Source organism: Amia ocellicauda, chromosome 5 (genome assembly GCF_036373705.1).
Source record: "Amia ocellicauda isolate fAmiCal2 chromosome 5, fAmiCal2.hap1, whole genome shotgun sequence".
Classification (NCBI taxonomy): domain Eukaryota; kingdom Metazoa; phylum Chordata; class Actinopteri; order Amiiformes; family Amiidae; genus Amia; species Amia ocellicauda.
In genome coordinates this window covers 42,334,259-42,358,913 of record NC_089854.1, presented here as the reverse complement: position 1 = coordinate 42,358,913, position 24,655 = coordinate 42,334,259, and the positions used below count along the sequence as shown (strand labels likewise).

At 40.2% G+C, this 24,655-nt stretch overlaps 1 protein-coding gene across 13 annotated transcripts in view; it reads right to left on the bottom strand.

Annotated features, from left to right (window-relative positions):
• dennd5b (DENN/MADD domain containing 5B) overlaps window positions 1–24,655 on the bottom strand; it is a 99,639-nt gene that overhangs the window by 6,738 nt on the left and 68,246 nt on the right. For 2 of the 13 annotated variants that reach the window (XM_066705273.1, XM_066705277.1), the window contains 15 exons: window positions 19,893–20,423; window positions 18,720–18,951; window positions 15,514–15,664; window positions 15,062–15,152; window positions 14,227–14,337; window positions 12,216–12,347; window positions 11,091–11,243; window positions 10,647–10,725; window positions 8,365–8,446; window positions 7,446–7,574; window positions 6,622–6,743; window positions 5,547–5,692; window positions 5,077–5,121; window positions 4,338–4,456; window positions 2,290–2,477 (listed from right to left, as the gene is read on the bottom strand). In XM_066705273.1, the coding sequence (XP_066561370.1) occupies window positions 2,290–2,477; window positions 4,338–4,456; window positions 5,077–5,121; window positions 5,547–5,692; window positions 6,622–6,743; window positions 7,446–7,574; window positions 8,365–8,446; window positions 10,647–10,725; window positions 11,091–11,243; window positions 12,216–12,347; window positions 14,227–14,337; window positions 15,062–15,152; window positions 15,514–15,664; window positions 18,720–18,951; window positions 19,893–20,423 (2,311 nt within the window). Of the gene's footprint in view, window positions 1–2,289; window positions 2,478–4,337; window positions 4,457–5,076; window positions 5,122–5,546; window positions 5,693–6,621; window positions 6,744–7,445; window positions 7,575–8,364; window positions 8,447–10,646; window positions 10,726–11,090; window positions 11,244–12,215; window positions 12,348–14,226; window positions 14,338–15,061; window positions 15,156–15,513; window positions 15,665–18,719; window positions 18,952–19,892; window positions 20,424–24,655 lie in introns of all 13 variants that reach the window. The other 11 variants (XM_066705272.1, XM_066705276.1, XM_066705279.1 and 8 more) reach the window with 7 other exon arrangements.

The following is a 24,655-nucleotide window of genomic DNA, read 5'->3' as shown; positions in this document are numbered from 1 at the left end:
CCACAGAACTGCTGCTCAATCAGGACGAGGCCCTGGCGTGTAGGCTCGACAGCATGAGCGCATGAAACAGACTATACATTTACATTTTTTTTCATGACTTTGCAGTGCTAAACTTCCATTTAACACACACGCAGCATCGTTTCTCCATGGAAGATTGTTTTCCGCTGTGCTTGTGGGTGAATGAACCGGAATCTGATTTGACTGAACAAAACTGTAGTACGTCCTTGACAAAGAATCCTTTGTCAGCAGTATGTTAAGTAGTAAACCTTTGTTGCACTGTCATTTGTAGGTCTAAACACATATCACTATGTTTAGGAGAATAATTATACTGTATATTATTTTGTGGTACTTCTCCTCAGTATTTGAATACTTTTTGCAGTCTTTTCTGATTGTGAGTTTGCAGACTATTCTGGGTACAGATTCTACATCTTACCCCTGATCCAATCCCAATGTACCTTGCTGGGCCTAATTTGGGTCTCCAGGACTTATACCAAACCAAACTATCAATGCCATGGTCTCCAACCATAGACTTGGAGAACATCAATCCAGATAATTAGGATTCACCCTAAACCAGGGATGGCGAACCATGGCACGCAGAACCGTATTGGTTGGCACGCAAAGCGAGCCATGTGCATTTTTTTTAGTTGTTTTTTTTCCAACCTGTCGCTAATTGTCTAAACTGATTGGCACTTTAGAAAACCAGTCAGTATATTTGGCAGTGATGGCACCGCCCCCAAGTAATTGAGCAGCGCTCACGTTATTGTCTTATTATTCATGTTTTAGGTCGGACTGCGCAGAACTGCAAAAAGCTGCACTTCACGAACGAGATGTTAATGTTATTATGCCAGTTTATGCTGCAGTGCGGCACTCTGCGACCGGGAGGAAGATGACAAACTGTAAGTCTGTCCTGTTGTGATTAATTTTGGTCAGCAATGGACGCGTTTGTTGAACAAGCGGGGGAAAGCATTTTGTTTAGTTATCTCCTGTATCAAATGGAGAAATGGCCACACATTCATATTTAGCTTAATTTTCAATTTAAAAACTTCATAAAGTTGGAAAAATAAAGCTGTAAATTCTCAAAAATAAATTATGCCTTTGATTTGTAGAGTACATTTGTGCACACTCATTCTCACGGTAGATTGATACCACTTATTTTTTCCACACAATGTATATTAATCTACCAGTTTTAGTTATTTTACAAAATGTAAAAGCAGTAGATATTAAGTAAATATACGCTGAAAAAAACGTGCATTGGTAATGATTGAGTGTAAGTGCGAACAAAACAAAATACAATACGGAAGGGTTACTAATGCAGCCAAATGAACAAACTTCTACTTGTAATGGCAGGGCAATGGGGGAATCTGTGGGACTTTGTTTTGGGGGTAGACTGTGATTTTAATTGGGTTTTTAAATGTACTTTAGCATTATAATACTCAAACTTAATGCGTGATTAAATGTGATTCATGCATTTTACTACACTGTAGCAATACTATAACATTTAAATGATGTATTCATTGTATGATGCACTTATTCTCTATTCTTTAATGTTGTGACATGCTTTAGCATGGTGTTCCACTATATATAATAAGATTGATTGATTTAATTTGAATGAGGATTATAGATTCTCATTGTCCAAAATAAAAAGGGACATATTCCAAAAATGACCGAGCTAGTGAAGTGCTATTATTGCTTTTTCATATTTGTAAATTGCCAATAATCTGTGAGCAAAAATGGAACCTGCATATTTATAGTATTTTTTGGGAAGAATATGTGCCTCGCTTCATTCAGCTTCATACTCTGCAGCAGACTCCCATTAGCAGACTGGAGCTGCACTTGCTCTCCAGACTACAGAGGGATAAGGGGGTGGGTTCAAGGTGGGGGAGGTTGGCAGTGGATGCAGGTGGCGGGTGAGTGGGATGGTTCCCTCTGTCCATACTTTTAAGATTTTTCTGTATTGCGGTTTGTTTTGTAAAAAAAATGCTGTTTAGCCTGTGTATAAACTTTTATATCCGTGATTTATCATTGGCACCCTTTGGCACTCCAGCCAAAAAAGGTTCGCCATCCCTGCCCTAAACCTTAAGTCACCTTCGAAAATGTGAGTTATTACTGAATGAAGCAGGTCACTTCAACAAGGGTCACTAAGGGTATTAGAGGTCTTTATAAAAGGGAGGAATTAAGGGTGGACTATAAAACCTGCAGGACAGGGGCTTCCCAAGACCAGAGTTGGAGACCCTAGCATCATGGTGTGTGAGAGAGTGGGAGGAGGGATGGGTGAGGTCATGCACTTACTGCTGCTCCTGCTAGTGAGGGAGGGGATACTGAGACGGCGGGGCTGGGTGGGGGAGCGCTGCAGGGGGGGCGTCCGGCAATTCCTGCCCACGTCGTCCTCCGAGCACGGAATGACCAGCTCACCAATCAGGATCCTCTCCAGACTCCCGTCATCCACTCCCTTCCCTAACCAGCGCCCACACGGGAACCTAAACAGAAACCGTGGTCCATTATATATGCGTGTGTTCAGGTATGTGTGCATGTACGAGGGGAGAGCAGACTGCACGATGTAGATCATGTTTCTGAAGATTTTGATAAGCGACTATTTCAGTAAACAGTGCTGCAAAACAAGGGTTACGAATTAAGAAATAGGAACTTAATGACCTGCATCAAGAAGTATGAAAAAACAGCAATGGAGTGCAATTATAGAGGAATTAGCACAATTGAAGGGAGTAGAAATGCAGACCTGCCAACCCTCTACCTTTCTATTTGAGTACATCAGCAATGTAAGCTAAAGTCACTTAAAACCTGTCAAGCAGAAAACAATACAGTATGTATATACTTCGGATAACTCCTTTATTACATTGTTTTCATGTTAACCTGGTGTCCTGGTATCGGGATAGTGCTCCCTGATAGGCTTTCCTCAATATAAAGTGCAAGTAAATTATTAATAAATAAAAAGTCTCTGTAGCTCCTGAAAACATAAGTATATGTAGCTCATTTCTGTTTACTTTAGCTCTCAATACAGAAACACAAGATTTAATGAAAAGTGAACAGCAGCACAGTCAATGAATAATACCTAAAATAATAATGCGCTTTTTGTTCTAGCTAAGCTTGCTATGCCGTGCATGGCTGCAAGAAGGCATCACAGATATGAGAGTGGGTGACGATAAAACAAATCTGAAAGTCTGAAGAGCACCAAACTTGCTACAACCTAGGCCAGGGGTATGGGGGCTACCAAGGCCCCTTTGGGTCCACGGGGAAGCCCTGGTGGGGGTTCCAAAAGGACATTGCCCTCTGGGGGCCAGGCATTTTTGGCATTAATCAATAATCAGTCCCAGAGCTTAATTCTGCGGTCGTTGCTATTAAATTCGGTATTTGTAATAGTCCTTTTACACAAGTAATTACGGTATGTTCAGTATTCTAATGCTGCGTATATACATGTAATATACATATTCTCTTGTATTGCTCTTTTATATTGTTCTAATGTTTTGAAGACCGATAATTATTGTATTATGCATTTCTTCTGCTAAGAAATACATAATACAATAATTATCGGTCTTCATCGACCCACCAGCACGAGACCGTGACTGTGTGATATTTTCAATCTTGCATATTTGGAGCCTGGATTGGTCTGCTCAATGTTTTAATCAATCTTGTTAATAATGGCAAGTGTGCAGAACTCCAAACATATTTTTGCATATTTTGGTGTTACAATGCGCACCAGCATACTTTGATGTCAGAATGCGTACATGCTACGCAAAATGCGTAGTGGTTTGCAGGTCTGGAAATGAGATGTGTGATTCAGTCAGCAGGCGGGTGCCTTCCAGCAACACTCAACTCCAGTGAACAAGATGTGTCGAATATTAATGCTGAACAGTATCATATTCTTAACATTAGAGCCAATACTTTAAACAAATATGGACACATGGATTTGAGAGCCTCTTTCCAGCACTAGAACTCGCCTACACAGAGGGATGCCACATCTTGGAGCTGTGAACAGACTAGTCACAGAAACGCTCCAGTTAGAGAGAGAACTTGCTCATAAATCATTAGCATTGCAAAGTGGCTGGGCTAGATTCCCACTTTTATTAGATGATACACCAGAACACATCCTCTCATAATCATCTTTTCTGATCCAAATGTCAGATTCAGATAGCAACCGAAAAGATCAGCTCATTTTAAAAATACACATAAAATGGGCTACCTGGTGTGCTTCCACTGTGTTTGAAGATGCGATTGTTCTATGCACCAGAGATCCTTGACAATCTCTCATTCTGAAGGCTATTGCCTTGGGGGTGATTTTATTGTACACCCTGAATGAATTTTAAAAAAGCAGAAAATCTTACTTGTAGGTGTGTCCACTGATTTCATTCCTCACCATCACACAGTCCACCAGCCACTTGGCTAACAACCCTGAGTTGTCGTGGCCAATCTGGACAGTTGTCAGCTTCCCCAGGTTTTGACACTGAATTAAGGAGTGTGTGGGGGGCAGGGGGTTGGGGTTGCAGGGGGAGATAAAATTAAAATGCCATTAGTTTTGTAGTTTCCTCACCTTCCTACCGCCAGGGGTTTCCTCAGAGGTCACCTGGCCAAAAGCATGTTGTGGTGGGCATGATTTGGGCAGAAGCAAAGAGACAAAGCAAAAGATTTTGAAAACCTTTGCCAAAATAAATAATTTTTACTTGATTAAATTGTATTTAATAATGAGGGAAATACACTAGCTATGCTTGGGATAATTAACCAAAAATATTCAAAAATAAAAGCTTACAGAACTAAAAATGTAACAAAATCCTAGAATGCCACATACCTGTGCCTATTTATCTGTGGAAATACAAAAAGGAAAAACTAACATGTAGTGTGCACGCCTTCTAAAGCTTTTTTACGCTACTATATCTTGGTAGCTGGTAGTTACTTTTTGAAGTTGCCAACTGTTTGCATGTACTCGCAAATTAAAAGATAAAACCAGCATTCCAAGACTTTGCAAAAGAGATGTTCACATGAATTCTAGGATCTAGAGAGCTAAGGTAAGGTATTTAGCAACTGTCACCAAATCCTCTATCAGGTGAGGACAGAATGTTATCTAACCTTGAATACAGCAGAGATGTGGGTGTGATGGGGCCTAAAACCAGACTGGGAAAGGAAAAACAAATTAGTACATTACCAAGGCAAAAATGCACCTCCTTATTTTCCTACTAATATGTTGCTTATGCAATTTAAAAGGTGCCCAGTTCTGATTAGACTATTTGAAAGCTAGCCATCTATCCTCTTTGCCCAGTCACACCACTGCAAACATAATATTACACACAGCACAGCACAAAGGAATAGAGCTTGTGATGAAGAGAAATGGTAAAAAGCAAATGAGTCACCTCCCCACTCATTGTTTCCCTGGTGCGAGATGTAAAGGACAGCTGAGTTCTTGGACAACTTGAAATGCACACACTTCCCGTTTCTTCATGTCCAAAACAACTTGGGAGTGTGTGTGTGTGATCCATTTCTGATTTTCCTCAATGAAATACCATACAACACAATAATACAGTATTCATTGCTTCTCTCACCTCAAAGGTCATCTCCAGGACGTTCTTTGGGATCTGCATCACCCCCGAGTCTCCGAGCTCCCCAGATACACACACCCAGGGGTTGGAGGTGGTGATGGCATTGCTCAGCTTCTTGATGGGAATGATGAGAGCTCTGTAGGGGATCACTGTGAAGGAGAAGCAAAAGGTAAGAAATGCTGGCCTCAGAACAACACTATTATAGGAATGGGTTTCATGAAAATACTCAAATTTCCAAAACAAAAGTAACATGCACCTTTTTGGCATAAGGATTTCTCTTTATCCTCATCTCCCCCCATCTTGTTGTCGATTAAAGAAAATAGTCACAAAACCAGTAAATTATTCTGTGAGTGATTCTGGTGTCCATCAATCACTACTTTACAGAAAAAACTATTTATCATCAGCAGGTGTCCTTCCCTCCAGCTGGAATGTTTGTTGTTCTAAGAAACGGTTTGTTTCCATCTCAAGCCTTTTGGTTGTACACCAGTAGGTGTTCACAATTTCATTAACTACAGGAGGTGCATAATTTTCCATCCAAGCGAAAAACAAAAAACAGTCAGAGTGACTGCAGAATAGAAACGGGGAATCTTAACATCTTTCTATAGTACTTCATTATTTTTCCTTGCAACATACATAAGGATTTTAAACTTTGTTGGCACCACTTCAGTCCTTGAATAATTAAGTTCCTTTTAAGCCTTAGATACTCAATGCAAACTGATGTATAATTAATCATTAACCTTATCACTGAGCCAACTAGGAATTTGATATTCTCACGATTGTATCGTGCTTCAAAGTTCACTCGGGGATGTTTTTTTTTCTTTTGCCAAAGTAAACATTACACTACATTGCGCTTGCAAATTAGGGGGAAAAGAAGAGGCTTTAAAACATATGAAAAGTCATATTCCACTTGCAAGGGCACATTCATGGGTCCTCACTTTTTCCTGAGTTGCCTGAACATCATGAAGGAAGTTCCCTGCTGACAACCGTACAACGACCAGCACTGGTGTGAAAGTGTCACTTGCACCAGGATATTGAACACTAATGCAACTTTCCGGCCAGGAGTGCTCTCTATACTCACTGATGGTTGTGAAGACGCTGGTGAAGCAGAAGTAATCCACCGCGTTGAGGGACAGCAGGTGAAAGAGGAACTGCTCCTTCTCTTCCTCACAGCGGAGGAAAGCATAGCGTTTGTAGAGCTTCCTGCAGAACAAAACCGGTTACAATTCTTCAGATGTTGCTAGAACATCCTCAGTCTGATATGCACACTGCCTTTGCAATAGGGATTAGAAAAATCATGGCATCCATACTAGCAGGATATTGTTAAGACAGTCCTGTTATTTTCTTTTTATCAATGATGAAACCAATTGCACAGGATTAATATTATAAAAGGATTAAAGGGATTACAGTTCAAAGCACTCCTGTATGTCTTCATCTTTAACAAGATGTGGAATTTCTACCGAACCCAACCGTGTTTGGGATTTGTTACTTTCCCCGGGTTTGGTGGATTATTCTGAACAGTTCCAGTGTGCAGAGAATTTATTCAGTTATTTATTCCACTCACTGCTGTGCGATACAGATAAAGAATGTCTTTGTAATGTTACAGACCTCTTAAGACTACACTGTGATGATGCATGTAAAACAAAAAAAACAATCGTCCAGTCTGGGTTAAAATTAATTTTTTCCAGTGCGTCTACTGAAATCTTAATTAGCATGCCTCTAACTTAGTGGTGCCAATTGTAATCATTTTAATTTGCATAAAAGCAGTGCTTAAAACTGACATTCAGTGCTTATACCAATCAAACTGGTTGCTTTTCAACAGGGCTTAGTAGTGTGTGGTCTGTTCATACAACCATAATTTATTAATTCCCCAATGGTGCTTCTTTTCTCTTAGGCTAGGCTTACTTTGTTAAAGCCTGGTTGGAGAGTAGCTGTTTGAGGTGCTGGGAGAGCAGCTTCTTCTCCAGAGAGAGGCGGATCCAGGCTCGAGCTCGGCCCACATCAGTCTTGATCTCACTCATGTTCTGGATGTGCCTGCAAAGAAAGCAACGTCAACGACCGGACTTCCAAACGCCACACACCAGCCCTGCACAGCGTCCACAGAAGAGTACTCAATCCTGGTGTCCCATCATTCATTCCGGAGGGATTATCTAACAAGCGTCAGCAAGCATGGAGCCATTATTTTTTCCCCACCTGTTATTTATTTATATATAGATTTTAACTTATAAGGTGCATCAAAAAAAATTCAACAAAAAGACGACCCAAATTAAATCGCTAAAGTTCTTGCTAAACTTGCTTTTTAAATCAAGAGTATAGGAAATACAGAGTACCCAGGGCATGGAGACTGCATGATACAATAATGGTGCAGAAACTTGGCTGCAGTTGCAGAGAAAGAGCCTACAGGTGTGATTAATCAAGATGTAGATAAGACAGTTCCCACAATGGGCAGACAACTTTGGCATCCTATTTCCTGGGCAAAACTGCAAAGCCAGGAGCTCTGCAGGGTTGGGTGAGTGCCAGCCAACCACTGTCAAGGGCACGCTCTTGAATATTATCCTCCTAGGGCAGTGGTCTCCACGAATATGTGTGCCTGTGAGGCCAGAGTGCCATTCCCCACTGTAGACTGTACATCGTAGAGGTGTTTGAAGGCCAGGATTGTGGTTTTACTGTAACATGCCTTTCCCCCTCTGTGCTTCTGCTTTCAGAAAGGGCACTGCTAAACACTGGCGAAGGGCATGTCTAAGTATTGCAAACTCGAGGGCAATATATTATATTTTTAACTCTGGGTTAAAATGTTTCCGGGTGCCGGTGTTTCTATACAAACCTCATGTCCTGGATGAGTGACACTCTGAGGAAAGGCATGCCCATCCCGGTCTCCGATTTCCGTCTTTCTGGCCCTACAGAAACTGCAAGAAGATATAATGAAGGAAAAAATTAAAAGGTCCCACTGTATTTTAAGAAGCAGTTTTCTAATAAAGTTATAAGTCCATTCATATCTTTTTTTAATGAATTGTTACTTGGCAGAGAAGGAGGAGGAGCCAAAGAAACTTGCTGATTTTAGCCAATATCTGGAAGGGGTTTTCTTTATGGCTTATGACTATTGCAAAAATTCTAATGCTCTACTGCTTTGTAACAGAAAAGCAGACCACATAAAAGGGTCAATGACAAATAAGGTTTTCAAAATGGGGGAAAAAAAGTGCACAGCAAAATGGATGTAAAATACATTATGTTCACAAGAATGTATTTTGTATATAAAAAATATACGGTTAATGTATTTCCCACAACTGGATACAAATACATATGCATCATTTTACTGTTTAAAATACATACTAGACATAATACATTTCCCTTTAAATTATTTATTTATGGGGCTTTTATTACATTTCTTAGAAACAGACACTTATGTTTTTAAGCATCTAATTTCCCATAGGGAGAAAGAAAAACTTTAAAACTGAAAACATTATTTGTATACATTATATAAGGTGTTAAAGCTATATTTATGACTTAACTTTGCAGTTGCAATTAAAATTGATATTTTAAAATATAAATTTGCTGGTTGCACCACCTGACCATGACTGGTTGTGCCACCTGATATGCTCAATAACAATTGATTATCACAAAATAACAGGAAAGTAGTCCATGCATTTTATTCTGGTTCCTTTTGGCTTATAACTCACCCCCATTTTTGCTTGTTTTAAACTTCTTAGACTAAGTTTTTATATTAATATGTACATTATAAGGAATACAGGTATGTGACACCTATCAAATGAAAACAGAGAAACCGTACTATACATTTTCTGCATTGTTGATCATGATCAGACAAACTATATTACACTACTACCAAGTTTTTTTCACAAAAACAGAAATGTATTTTTTGAACATAAATTTTTTGACCTTTTCCTCCATTAAAGTGTAATGAACATTTTGAGATGAAAATGGAATGTAAAAATACCAATCAAATTGAAATTTGTAGAAGTTGTTGGGTGAAAACAGCATACGAAATGAAGGAATAATGTGCAATTGAAATAACCTATGTGGAAAAGTTAAGAGAAAATTTGTACCACAAAATGCAAAAATATAAATCAAAATCACTGTTTTCATGACATTTTTTTCATTATTTTTCAGGCATATTTTCTGAACACACATAAAATGGTGAAAACATCTTTGAAAATATTTTAAAAATATGTTTGCCTGGCCATAAATTCAGTGTATTACATACATTAACTATAAAACATTCTTTCATGTATGACTGTCACTGTGGACTGGGTTAATTTATTTAGTTCAGGTGTTTCTTTTGAAATAAAAATGAATTAAAATAGATGCACTTAAATAACTTAATATCATACAGAAAGATTATTATGATCATTCAAATGTATTTAATGTATTCAAAAACATGAATTAACAACTTTTTTCCATTGGTGTAACTGTAATTCTGGTTGCACCATTTGAGACGTATTGGTTGCGCCACCTGACTTTTCAAACTCAGTTCAAATCTAACAAGCATTAACTTGGACACCTATATTAACTTTTGGCTTTTTAAAATAAAACAAATTGCTACAAAATAATTTTTGTTTTGTAGTTTTCCAGGGGTCATACCACCTGACAACTTGAGTAACTTGAATTGCTAATCTTGTTACTGCAGCATAGGGGTCATTTAAGTCTTTTGTTATGCCATATCCTGTTCATAGGTTCTCTTAAAGTGATATTACATAATAATGTTTTTTTTATGGGTTGCACCATTTGACATTTGGAGAAATACATTTTTCGGACAAAAGTTTTATTTAAATAGAAAACATTTAACATAGCACTGTTTCACAACTTTTAATAATTTGCCAAACTATTTGATTACAAATTTTGGAACACCAAAACTCAAAAAATGTATTATATTTAAATAAAATGAAATTGGTTCCATATAAAGTAGATATCATATAATCATTTTATATATTACATGTATATACACATGTAAAATAATGGCTTCGGACACAAAAAATGCATGTCATGTCATTGACCCAAAAACAGGTATATAGTGATATCCATCAATGGAATTAAAGCCCAGTGAATTACATCTCCCTAAATCCTTAGCCAGGTTTGGTCCAAGTGCCTCACCTGGTGATTCGGCTGGAGGGTCCAATTTCTCTTCTCTCTCCTGGTACTGAAGAAGATGAGACCATAAGGCCGATTTCCCCTGCGTGAGAAAGAGGGAGATCAACATGAATCGCAATACAGCATCTTAATTTCACCACCCATCTAAATACCCCCTCAGTTACAAGAGGCGAACTCCTGCCTTCCCCTTCAGTCATCCAACAAAGCCTTTATTTTGTGTTAATCCACAAAATGCACCACAGACCATAAATGATAATAAATATCATATTTCGGTGGGATTTTTAACTATTAGGCACAGAATTTCTGAGTGGGAGATGATTAGGTTAACGTAAGGTCTTGTTTTGGGGAAGCTGTTGCAGATTGCCTTTAGCCTGTGCAGCTCAGGGACAGTCCTGGAGCTTTCTGCAGTGACAGGGCCCGTCTCATGTCAACTCCCAGCTGTCTCACCTGTTTGACCTGCAGCCCATGACTCCAGATCCTCTCGAGGAGATCACACAGGCTGGCAATGAGCGTGTTCTCCTCCAGGCCCGTGATGCTGGCTTCCCCGTGGCCCAGCTCCACGGCCTCATGGCCCATCTTCTCCACCAACATGCGTTTGGTCTGCAGGCGACAAGAGGAAGGAGCTTTAGTGTGAAAACCAAACTCTTAGTGTGAGATACAGAGTGTACATAAGGTCACAGTGGTTACCTAGTCACCGGCTACAGAAAGTGAAGAGCACGATTTAGATTTCCTAGTTTTAAGATGTGTAGGATTAAGCATTATTACAAAACAGGGACTGAAGAATTTGAACATTCATTAAAATGAGCAGTCCGACAGATATTATGACTAGTGTAGCTTTTCATTTGCTTTTTCAGATTTCATTCCTCTTGAAAAGATTTCCCCTGCACATCTGCCTGTGGATCCGAGAACCCACTTGCCTGCACTCTTTTGGCAGTGGTTTTATCATTCCCTAGTTTTTGATCATTTATTGAAACCAGATTTGAACTGCAAGCAGACGGAGGGAGGACACCAATTTAAGAAGCTCACAGTGAAAACGCAATAAATATAAAATAAACTGAATGAGAAATGTGCTAATAAGCAGTGGGCCGAGAACCACTACAGCAACCACGATACAAAAGTTTAACCTGAGGAGAAAGTATTCTGACAATTAAGGAAAAAGGATGCAGTAACTGCATGTGGGTGAATGGAGCAAACTACCAGAACATGAGTCAGAGGACTTTCAACAAGAGTCCTAATAGTGTTAATAAGGCTCTGTTATTAACAACCCAATGCAGATTAAATCGGACAGGTCAAACAACCTACTCTTATCAGGTGACCTTTTAATGTTAATTTTTGATCTTATGTTCTAGTGTCTAGATCCCTTGGCAATAGGAACGGCAGGGTCTGGCAGGGTCAGCATCTGTGAGTGACAGAGTTGTTCTACACAACCGTGACGGATTGAGCTTTTCAAAGACCAAAATATTGACCACCAAACCAAGTTTTGCATTTCGAACACTTGTTTATTGCCCTACTGATCTCTTTCCTCTTTGGAGTGACAGAGGACAGGGAAATAAAGCACCATGATGGTTTTACCTTCATTCTGCATTCCTTTAGGAGGCCCTCCACAAATTTCCAGTTGGTCTGTGCAATGACAGCTGGGGAGAGATCTGACAGTTTCGGCTGCCGGAGGTTCTTCCCTAAGCTCCTGGCCTCCTGCATGTATTTCTGGTAAAAGCCAAGCAAAGGCGAGATCAGTCAATACACTTCAGAGGACCCAGATGCAGAGGCTCAACAGCATTTCACTGAGAAACCGCACTGCCAGCCTGGCCAAGATTGATCAGCAAGTTTCCTAGCTTTCCATGATAAGAAAATAATGTAAAATATAAATCAAAATTTCAGATATTAAAATGTTAGAATTAACTATCCCTAAAAAGAATATACACAAACAATATACCGAGTTAAATAAAACCATTAAAACATTAAACATTTTAAGTTGTAAGGTGAACAAATCAAAATATATTTATCAGCATAGTCCATAGATAAACTGAACAAATTAAAATATCAAAAATCAAAAACTTGTTTTTCCATGTGAAAATGATTTCTAGGAACCTTGCTGATCACAGAGCCCTCAAATCTAACTTGTTTTGAAATATAAATTTACAATATATTTTACAATACAACCCCGCCCCCCAAAAAACCTTGAGTTTGAATTGGTTTCTACGGTATAAACCAGGGATAAAGAAACTAAAAGAACATTGGTATTGATTCCAGTAACACACACTCATGACTTCAATTTATGGGCAAGAATCACTTCAAGTTAAACCCTTTTCTCCATCGCTCCCTTGATGTCTTATACATTTTTAAAACTTCTTTCATTACACTGTATATTTATAGTGAACAACTTCTTGCCAATCCAGAATCCCAAGAGATATAGCTTTGCTTTCTGAAGGACGACTGACACTGGTTTAAAAAAAAAAAAAAAAATCAAATTAATACACAATAAGGAGGCTCTCTGAACTTAATTTCTATTTTAATAACTCTCCAGGAATCTAAGACATGTGGAATTCAATTGATGCTCTCGGTGGCTGGTGCTATTGGAATCCTATTTTCTGGGGGATTCGGGAGATATATTCTGTGTCGAGATGGAAACAGTTACTTATATTCTTTTATTCAGAGGCATTCAACAGATTTTTCATTGAGAGTTCGCAATTTGTCGATCCTTAAAATTTACTGCACAAAAATATATTTTTAAAGCACTTATTTTTAAGCACGTCTCTCAGTTAAATAAACAGTTCTGATACATTTCCTGACTGCTAAGGAAGAGAAAATCATAAAGCAATCAGCTGAAAAGTTAAAAGCTGGCAAGATCCTCAAGTGGATTCAACTTTAATTAAATTGCAAGAAAATATCTGAAACCAACAAGACATGCCTCCAGCCACCCTTTAAATTCCCAAAGAACTTAAACCAATTATTTTAAAACAAAAACAAAAAAACACTAAAGCTATTCCATGTGCTAAAAGGAAAGGCCTTCACCTCTTATCAGGCAAAAGAAGAACAGTTACGAAATAGATTGAATAAGAATGAATACTTGTCTGTTGTCTACACTTCGCTGTCAGACATTTGAAAGCCAAAATGGACATCTACCTTTCAGAAGTAACGGGCTTTCAAACAAGAAAATCAAGCACTGGGCTTTTATGGTTTATGTGGCAGTACCTTCAGCAAAGAGTTTGAGAAAAAATGTTCTTTTGAGGGCTTCATATTTACAGATCACTTCAAACAACTGCATAGACCATTTAGAGGACTCCAGTAATTTTCCCAGAAACTATACCCAAACTGAGCGGGTTAAAGCAAGGGTATTTCAGCACATCATGAAGGTATGACTGGGGGGGGGGGGAATTACCACCTCAATGATAGTGGACCTGAAGACAGATTTAGCTTTCACAATCCCACACAATAAAGGGTGAAACATTGCAGGGTTGCTTGCCAAAGCTACAGACCGTTAGTATTGCAGCCTTATCAGTGTTGCTCACTCAGCTCTCAAGCATAGAAGAGACAGAGGGAATCTGCAGTCTATTAAGACACATTAGCAGCAACCTTCACATACCAGGCAGCACGCAGAGAAGGATTTTTTAGGTGGTCTTATGGGAGGGGGGGCCCCCTGATCCCACTCCCAGAAAGCCATAGAGTTCTGCAGGACCAAACACCCCTCTACTTGCTGATGAGGTGGTGGTGTTGGGGGAGAAGAGGGGGAGCAGACCAATGCAGAACAGGAAATCAAAAAGAGAGACACAAAGAAAGAATAGTAGCATGCAGATGAATGCACAGCACATTAACAAAATAAAATGAGAAGAGTGTTAAAAGAAAGTCAAAACTGCAAAATCAAAAAGGTCTTTAAGATGGTTTCAAATGCTTCTGTGTCCCACTGGATATTTTTCTACACGATTACATTAAAATCCGGTTTATACATTCAACAGCAAGAAGAGTAATCATTACTAAATCGAGAGATGTTTGTTGATGTGGTTACATTTATACCTTTAGATCTATGAAGTTTGAAATTGCCAGCTCACCACTACAATCCTTTAACTAGCAAAGGTTAAAGCAGTGCTGCACTGTTTTTAATTGTATTTTACAGGGAGGTCTAACCGTTTTATTAAAACATCATTAATCACTTGTGTCTTTATTTCAGTATGAGTGTCATAGGTTTATTGAAAAAAATTTATTTGATTTCCCATCACTTATCCACTGGAGCACAGAAACCTTTTGGCATTAATATCAGTCGCATGTAACGAACAAGAGAGACAAAGTACAAACTATAATGAGGAAAGCATGCTTCAGATGAGAAGACACAAAATTAGGAAGAAAACTAATGCAGACTAAAGCTTAAGAATCCCAAACCGAGTCACGGGAAGTCAGGGTTCAGATGTGAAGGGGGGGGGTACCTCTCTCAGGTCATTGTCCAGCCCCAGGTGTTCCGAGTGCTGCCGGTGACGATCCTTCCTGCGCTGGGCTGTAGCTGTGCGGCTGGCCCACCTACTGAAAGGGGAGATAAAACGACATTCAAGACAAAAAGGACAAGGCCTGTGTGTACAAAACGTTTACCTGGATCTCCAAATGAAAATATTAGGGAAAGAGTACAGCCAAACGAAACAAAATATATTTCTTGCAAAGGCTGTAACAAAAAATAAAATCTTGCTACCATGATGCAAATTTGGCTGTGTATCCTGTGTCTTTTGCAAACGGTCACAGTTTGGGCTGTGACCACAGCGAAAAGACAAAGCAACATTTCCATCATTCAAATAAACAACCAAAGCAAGCAAAACAACGATACTTTATCAATAGATAAAAGATAGATAGAGGAGCGCCATCATTGAAAATCGCAGCACGCACTCACTTGTTATTGGCTGGTCCTGTGGCCAGTACATCCGCTTGCAGTTTGGGGAAGAAGCCCTGCTCGTATTTGCCTTGCCCGATCTTCATATCCAGTAAGTGGGGGTGAATGGCCGTGTGATCAATCTTCATCAGTCTCTGCTCAATGGCCTGGGCTGCAGGTGACAACCAGAGCAGGCAGTGAGGAAGCTGTATACAATTGCCTGGAATTACTGCACTACGAGAGAGTGCCTCCAGGTAATACACACTGAATAGGCGTCAGCTGGAGAAGTATTACTCTTCATCAAGCTCGCAAAAGAAAGGCCACAGACCAGCTTTTTTCAGCAAACAATAAGGCACATTCACAGAGGCCATCCTTACATCTAATTTATGGTGTTCATACAATGTCTCAGTCCCTGCAATGACTCACCTTTCCCAATGAACAAGGTAGGAAAGGCAAGATTCACACAGCACCTGCCTGATTACCTAGAGCCAGGGGAACATAGTCTCTCTTTAAAGAAAAAAACAATGGGCATCCATGCGTTTTAGTGGATGTGGGGAATGCTTTCTTTGCTCAAGGGGAGTTTTAAGATTGAGATTGGGTTTCAGAGCATCCCCACCCCCGATTTAAAATATAGCTCAATCCACTGCTATTTTGTGCTCTGCTCCCATCATCTCTGAGCATCTGTGCGTGAGCAATTATAAAATGTATTAAGTGAGTGTCGGGATCCCTGACTGTCCATAAGAAAAAAAAAGTTTGACTTTATGCAGCTTCCTTTGAATTTAGTAAATATTTTAATAAATGTTTTTATTTTGATATAAATGTATAAAACCTCTCTCTCTCTCTCTCTCTCTCTCTCTCTCTCTCTCTCTCTCTCTCTCTCTCTCTCTCTCTCTCTCTCTCTCTCTCTCTCTCTCTCTCTCTCTCTCTCTCTCTCTCTCTCTCTCTCTCTCTCTCTCTCTCTCTCTCTCTCTCTCTCTCTCATGCTTTAATAATGATCAATCCTCTGAATTGACTTTTTATTCTCAAAGTCCACTAAATGCCCAAGACTGCCAGACTGATATGCAATCATTAGGAAAGTAAAGTGGAGCATGGATTGTGTTTGTTCATCTTTGATGGCACCTGAACAGCTGAAAAACAACGGTTGTTGGGATAGTTAGAGGGTATAACTTCCCAAAGGATCTTATTTTCTACTTCCTGGAAAAAACAAGAGCTTTGATCTGTGCGGAGTGAAATGAGAAAAAAAACTAAAAACACCCATTCACAGGCGTTTTACAAATGAAAACTCTGGACACTCTGGAGCACAGAATGTTAAACCAAGCAAACAAGTCAAATTCCAATTTCTCCCCACCTTTTTTGTACAATATTATACACTCTTGAAGGATGGGTCCTGAATGCAAATGTTTTGTGAATTAAGAGGTTTCCCCCTGTGTTAAAAAATGTAGAACAAGCTGCACAGGGGCAGAAACACAGTATGCCATTAAACATGTTAATCTGAAAGGGCCCACCAGCTCCCAGGCATTTCATTAATACTCACAAGTGCCCGTAAGTTATTGGAGCGACATGAATAATGCATCAGAACAGCTATTTCTGCTTCGATCAATTCCCTGTTTCTGACAAAGGACCTCGAGCTTCTGACACACAAACTTAGTGGTCAAAAGTTATTAAACAAAGTTTCAATTGGAAGTGGAAAAAATAGAGAGAGACATCAATAAGGGATTTTTTTATCTTTCTTTAATAAACTGATTATTAGGTTTCACCTTACCATTTGGAATTGGTAGTTGTTCCTCTACCTAGTTCACCAGTCCTGCTCTAAATTGCAGTAACTGAAGACACACACTTGACTACGCATCCTCCAGTGTGTAGCATTGAGGCCTGCTGCCAAAGTTCATGCTGCAATCTGGAGCAGAGAGTGCTTAAGAGCCAAAACACAGAAACTGCAGTCTCTGACACGATCTACTGCTGCAGCTGCCCCTAAACCACAGCAGCCACTACTGAGGGGCAAACAGATCAGCCCCTAGATAGCTTTATGCCTTCCTGCCCAGGTGGCATTAGACGCATCTTATCTTACAGTGGCTCACAAATAGAAAACATTTTTTGAGAAGATAAGTGCTGCACATTTATTACTTTCATAACCCTGGACTAATAAACAAGGCGATCTGAATGCACAAGGATATATACATATAGATTATTCCTCAGTGACAAACAATTAACTTCAAAGTTAACGTGCATGGTCAAATCTAATGTTCTTTATTTAAGTCTCTGTGTGTTTGTTGGTAGCATTTCTTGCAGAGGACAAACCGCATTAAAACCAGAACAGTTTATTTGGAAACTGGGGAATACAGTTAGTTCTTTATTGTACACCAAATTCACATAAGCCATGATAAAGATCACAATTTCTAGCATTATTGTATGACTTTTTCATTCTCCCCTGTAACCTAGGTGTTTGCAGCGATGGATTGAAAATATGCATAACTGTTAAATATCTTACAGGCATAAGGAAGGGGTGGGTGGGGTAGTTTAAGAATTTCAATTGTGAGAATCATTTACTTATATTCTGAACATAGCTATTCATTTAACAATTCTTGCTGTCTGAGTCAGAGTATAAAAGGATCAAGAAATAAAAGCAACCGCAAAAATCAAAGCCAGGTTCCCAAAATGACGTGTTCAGGAATATAATTCATGGCGCAACCTGCATCTGACAAAGCCTGACTTCAAAGCCTCTGTCCATTGATCAAAAGGAAAGAGGACATATCTGGTGCATAAGTGCTGTCACAGTGGAGTCTCTTTAATGGATGCAATTACCAGACTGTAATCTGTGCATAACATGCTCCATTATGAGACTATGATATACAGTTCAGAGCCCACTGATTTTCTCCTGACTCTCCAATAAAGCTCTGGGGCAGCAGCAAGCTCCACGCTCCCGGGAACCGAAATAATGACGCTGCTTTTCTGCAGCATCTGCAGCAATTAAGGATTTAATGAGTGGCAGGAAACGCAATGCAATTAGCAAAGACTGAGACCGACTTGCACTGGATGCTTGAAAGAGGGAAACCTAATAAAAAGAACTATATTAAATCCAGCTATGTTTTGATTTTGTAAATCTCTCTGTGGGGAACACTGTATAAGATCATGTGGCATGATTAACAGAGCGTGAAGCGTGGGGTGTGGTACTGCCCACTGGTTGTGCTCTGGGACGACCCGGGTGTGTCCCTCTCAGTCCCACTCACCTGACTCCTTAAGAATAGTGCACTTCTGGTAGGAGGAGGAGCGCAGATTGGGCACCCGCACATTGTACATCCTGGTCTTCTCAATGCGCGAGTCGAAAACGCGCAGCAGCGGCTCCTTCTCCTCCCACTGCGACATGATCTTGTTGTCGATGAAGGTGGCAAACATCTGCGTCTCTATGAAGTGGGAGAGGAACGGCAGGTAGGGCTCTGGCTGGTCAGACAGGAAGGAGGCCTGCGGTAGATATTAAGGAGGGAGAAAGTGTGAAAATTGTTCCTGTGAAGGGAATATTAAACCATGTCAACAAATTAATGGATTTTTAAATTCACACATTACAATCATTTATTTCTTAGCAGACACCCATACTCAGGGGGACTTACTGTAGTGACAGATAAACACTTCACATAACATTAGATATTACAGGAAGTTTCCTTATGTTCATTCGAGTCAGTGATTTAGAGATAATTTGGAAGAAACGCCTGAATACCCCACCTCACAAGGACAATATTTCACTTGAATTGTAAGAAGTGATCGGCTAAACTGATCCCAGCAATCCCACTATGCCAAATGACCCCTCACCAGATAAAGGAGTAGGGGGCCAAATGCTCTACCAAGTTAAGGCAGGGTTTACGTCACCATAACGAGCAGTGATGAGCAGTGTTTGGCAGTCCTGAACATCAACTCAGTGAAGCAAAATCTTACATAAATATTGGAGTCTCAAAGGAATGGATTCCTTTTGAAGGGTACCTTAGCAGCACATTATTGACCTCACCATATCCCTTTATTCATAGCCTGTCAAACTGCTTTCAAGTGGGACTGCAAGATTCAAAATAGCTGTCAAACTTTACTCACCAGAAATCAGCATTGTTACAGTGACAGCTCAAGCTCGAAGAGACAATGCAAGTTGGTCTTTCAAATATCGTATATAAAAGTTAAATCTAATTTTTCTTTGTCTCTTTCAAACTGGAAATAGAAGGTAAGAGTTTATTTTGCAAAAACCTACAAAACACAGAACTCAATACACCAACTGACTGCTTAGAAGAACAATGTGTTCAGGGAAAAACTAAAAGCAAAACCAGCTGAAACACTGAATTTATGGAATTTACTAATATTTTTGAGAGATCTGTACAGCACCCAGCATCATCATGCTGTGAGCTTTTGAAAACCACCCATACCTTGTCAAAGTTCTGCATCTGCTCACGGTTGGTGAGCCAGGACTCCAGGTCCTGCGCGCTCTGGATGACAAAGGCCTCGTAGTCAGCGAACATCTGTGTGAAGCGGCTGGCGAAGACCTCGCGGACCTGCACGTTGAGCCTGGCGTCCTGGAGCTCCTCCTCCTCGCACTGCAGCCGCCAGTCTTTGTTCTTCCCGCGGCCCAGTGCCTCCACCCGCCCCATAGTCACCCCTGTGCGCTTGGCCAGGGCCTGGAGCCTCTCCAGCGTGGGGTTGCCCTGCAGGAGCTCGAACACGGCCAGGGCGTCCCCAGGAAGGTTCCCGTTCTTCTTGTCGTTGACGAGGTCGTTCAGCGCAAGGCTCTTCAGATGGGTGGCACTCTGGCTGCAATGCAGGCTGCCCTCGGGGGGGATGCCGAAGCGCAGCAGAACCTCAGAGATCTCCTGGATGAACTCCAGTTTGTTGGGGAACTGAGGGAAGTCCTCGGGGAGTTCGACAAAGTGGTTGTCGATATCCACGAAGCACAGGTTGGCCTACGAAAATGGGGGAATTGAGTTATATTTCCTTGTCGGCATGCTTGCATTAGTCATCCTGAGACCCGGTTTTATTCTTTGTGCTTAATACAGACATTGATTGAGCTTTCTGTCAAGGGAGGAAATAAATAGACTTTTTGTGCAATGCCAAACTAAATTTGATTATTTTTCTTTTCTGGCTTTTCGTAAATGTAATTATTTTTAATCCGATTTTGAAAGGAGGGCAATTATCAGGTGTACAATCAGTATATGGATGTTCACATGAACAGGGCTGGCATCCTGGCTCCCTAGGTGGGTCTAGGAAACCAAGTCAACAGATGAAATCATCATCTCAGGGCTAAGAATGTGTAAAATAAGACTTATGCCTGAGAGAGGGAGAAAATTTACATTTTTCAAGGCCCAAAACTCCTTAAAGCAGGCTAGCCCAAGGTTTTAAAAAAACATGGGAAATTTGCTCAAAAGATATAACACACTTATCATGCTGACAGGAACATAGGCTTTGAGTGGAAGTAAATATGACAGTCACAGTAAAGCAGGTTTCACTGAACACATCCCTTCTTAAGGCTATAATTAATTACACTGCTTAAAATGAACACGGAAAAGAGTAATGTATGGGGTTGAACATGAATGTAGTACTTAACCAATGAGCACTTAAAATGGAAATTGACAGTGACGGTTCTAGATAAACCCAAGTAATGCCCATGCAAACCCAATTTAAAATAATGGTTTTATCATGGCATTACTGCCAGGATCAAATTAAAAGACTTGATCTCAATTACACCGTGAAAGGGCAAGGCAGATAGCACCACGCAACACTAAAAGAAATCTTCAGTTGCCTCTGGAGTCGTTACAGAATCTACAATCTCCTCCAAGTAACACTGCACTGAGGAGACACCACTCAAGTCACTGCATCACTAGAGGGTGCTATTTGAATTTGAGGTTTCCTTCCAACTACAAGGTCATTGATTCCATGATTAAAAAATGTAATTCAACCACCCAGAATCATTTGGGAACACTTACTGTAGGGTTAACTGTACTGCAGTTATGACAGAGGCCTCTAGTTGTTTGTTACCACAGAAATAAGAGGCTGATAACAATTACTTAAACCTGGTGATTTTTAGGCCTCTTGAATGTGTTCTCTTGTAGTCCTCTTATCCCTTACCATAACAAAACCGCTGTCTCCAGCTTAGTGATTTAGTTGTGAAAACGCATTGGCCATCACGTGACATTCCGTGTAAAAATGCTCTGATACTATGGTACCGTTTCGGAGCATCATGTTAAGCCAATTTCAGTTCCATGAAAAATGCATGCGAATCTAGGGATTTCCCAAGAGACAGCAAAATTTATTTTTAGGCAAAAAAAGTCAGAAAAGTCAGTGCCTAATTAAATGGAGGAGCTTTCTTGCAAATTCCTCATTGTGTCACAGTAACCTGCTGATAAATGTACTCTCATATCAGAACTATAGACTATCACCAAGCAACATCAGAACTGTGGTGATGGTTCCATAGCACTGGATTAATCATCTGTCAGAGACATTCCTGCAGTAGGCTCAGCTGCTAACTCAATATGGAAGGAAGTATATCTGTATCATACCATCCCTGTGGAAATCTCTCTTCTGTTTATGTGCAATATTTCACCCGAGTATAGTACCATGATGAAGTTGGATAAATCTACCACCTAAATCTGGAAAGTATAACATTTATAAATCCTGTTGAGGTAAGCAGTATACCATATAGAGATGAAGGTAAAGCTGAGAAAATGCATCTATTGGAATTGCTACAACTGGATAAAAGCAAAAATAAGGACACATTATAATCCTGTGACCTTCTCTGATCTACACAGACAGAATAGAAACTAATTTCTACAGAACGTCAAGTTTGTTAGAATACACTTCTTGCATTGATTCTCCATTGTGCTGGTTAACAATATCACTTAACCTCAGCAGAGAAGTCAGGGCCTTGGATTTTGGTGGAAAAGGCACATCGCAGCACCTCTCTACAAGCAACAGCGAGACTGCAAAAATCAGATCACAATCCAGGAGCGGTCATTCCTGGGGGACCTTGTTAAGGTAAGACCTTTTCTTTTTTCTTCTACAAATAAGTTGGCAAGTCTGTAGTCTGTAGCTGCAGAACTCTGCCTTTCCTCGTGGTTTAGAGAGTGCAGCACACGTCACAAAGTGCAGTTAGCCTGTTATGTGCTTTTGTTCGGACAGGCACGCTTGACTTGTGACAAGTCTCCTGTGACCATCAAGCGGACATGAACTACGGTTGCCTGGAAGGCCATGGCAGCTTGACAAGCGTGGCCCCCACAGAGAGAGATGTTTACTGAAACATGGCGCTGCAGTCACGAAACTGGACTTTACACAGAACATTCGGTGCCTTGAGCTGCCCGAGTCACACTGACTGAACATCCGTGTCCTTGACAAGGCCTTCCTGACACACAGCCTGGTAATTAACTGTTGTCAGCAAAGCAGAGGGGCAGACTGACACCAACACTGGCAGCCTTCACAAGGGGATAAGACGCCAACCTTGTATGCATCTAAACAAGGCGAACTGATAGGACTGCACACACTTCAGCAATGAAGGTTACATGCTGTAAAGATCTGGAAAGAAAAGATTAATGGTGTATCTAGTTCAATCTGACAAACGCACCCAGACTTATCATTTAACTTTTAATCTTTCAGGATGTCACATTTTAATAACATCACTGTAAAGGATATGACTAAGCATGCACCTGCATCACTAGAAATTTATTACTCAGTCATCCTGCCATTTATACATTCCCATCAAGTCATTACAAAAATATAGCCATGGAAAGCGAATATGCCTACAGTAATACACATGGTAATGTGAGGGATTATTGTGCAATGCTCTTATTTTAGAAAACCAACAGCAATGTAAAATTAAATTTCTAAAAAAGATTTTGCAAGATATGGTATACAAGTTATTTGGTATCTGACCTTTTCTGATGATGGTACAGATCATCTGTGATTGCCTTTTTAAAGAAATCTTCACAGGCAGCATTTACTTTAAGAATTATTTGTGATTTTCACAAAGCCCGTGTAACTAGACTTCAGTATGGGTTCTGCAAACCGTTTTTCCTTTCTTGTGCCGAGGGGTACAGGCAAAGTGTAGGAATATGGAGACCAGACGCATGGCTCAGGGCAGGGAGTCTGGCGTGATTAAGCCTGTGCTTTCTTAGCCCTGGAGACAGATGAGCAGAGGGGCTGGTGTTAGTTAGCCCATGTATATTAATTTGATGTGGTGCAGAGGCAAAACAGTTAGGAGCCTGAACCAGAGGAAACAGTGACAGCAGAGAATCCCCATAATGCCCCAAAATAACCATTAGGATGTTCATTTCACTGTTGTGTGTGTGTCTGATAATGTACAGATACAGTTCTGCGAAGGAGCCTCTTGAATTCCAGTTTACACCTCTAGCAAGAGGCCAGCAAACCAATAATGAATTAACTAACTAACATCTTTATCATCAGGAAGATCGCTGCAGGAGTCTCAGATGAGAAAATGCCTCGATTCCAGGTTTTGGCCTAGTTTCATGTATTAGTCAGCTCAGTACTGAAAACTCTCTAAAGCAGCTTTTATATATCCTATTGCACACAGAGAAGTAAAATAAATGCAGGTAATGGGAAACTGCTCTGGGTAGAATGACCCAAATAGGACTTTTGTAGAAGCAGAGATCAGTATTACTATGGGAGTGGCCGGTTTCTTCACTGAGCCTTATTCTGGTATTTTGTATTTGGAAGAAAAAGCAGAAAAAAAAAAGTACTTAATTTGGAAATAAATTAAATTGATCCTGGCTTGATCCTGCACACACGCATTTCAGGGATAGCTCCACTATGCTTACAGGCAACAGACAAGACAAGATTCCCTTCTGTTGCCTTCAGCTTGCATTATTAGAGGATCCCAAATTCTCTGCACCCTCTGCCTAAACTAATATCCTTATCAGTCCATTTCTAGGGCACCAAGACTTCAAAGATTTGTTTTAATTATAACTTAGAAAACAGGGTTCTGTAGTAGAGAGGGAAAAAAAAAAAAACAGTATCCAGAAAATTGGATTTATACAGGAAGAGCTCTCGGGAACTCCAGCTCTTGCACACGGGTGCAGAGAGACAGTCTGACAAAAATTCAGGCAGAATTGAGAAGATTAGCCGTCCTTGGAGGACACCCTGAGCACTCATTACAAATGTTATCTCTCTCAAACACACACACACTTGG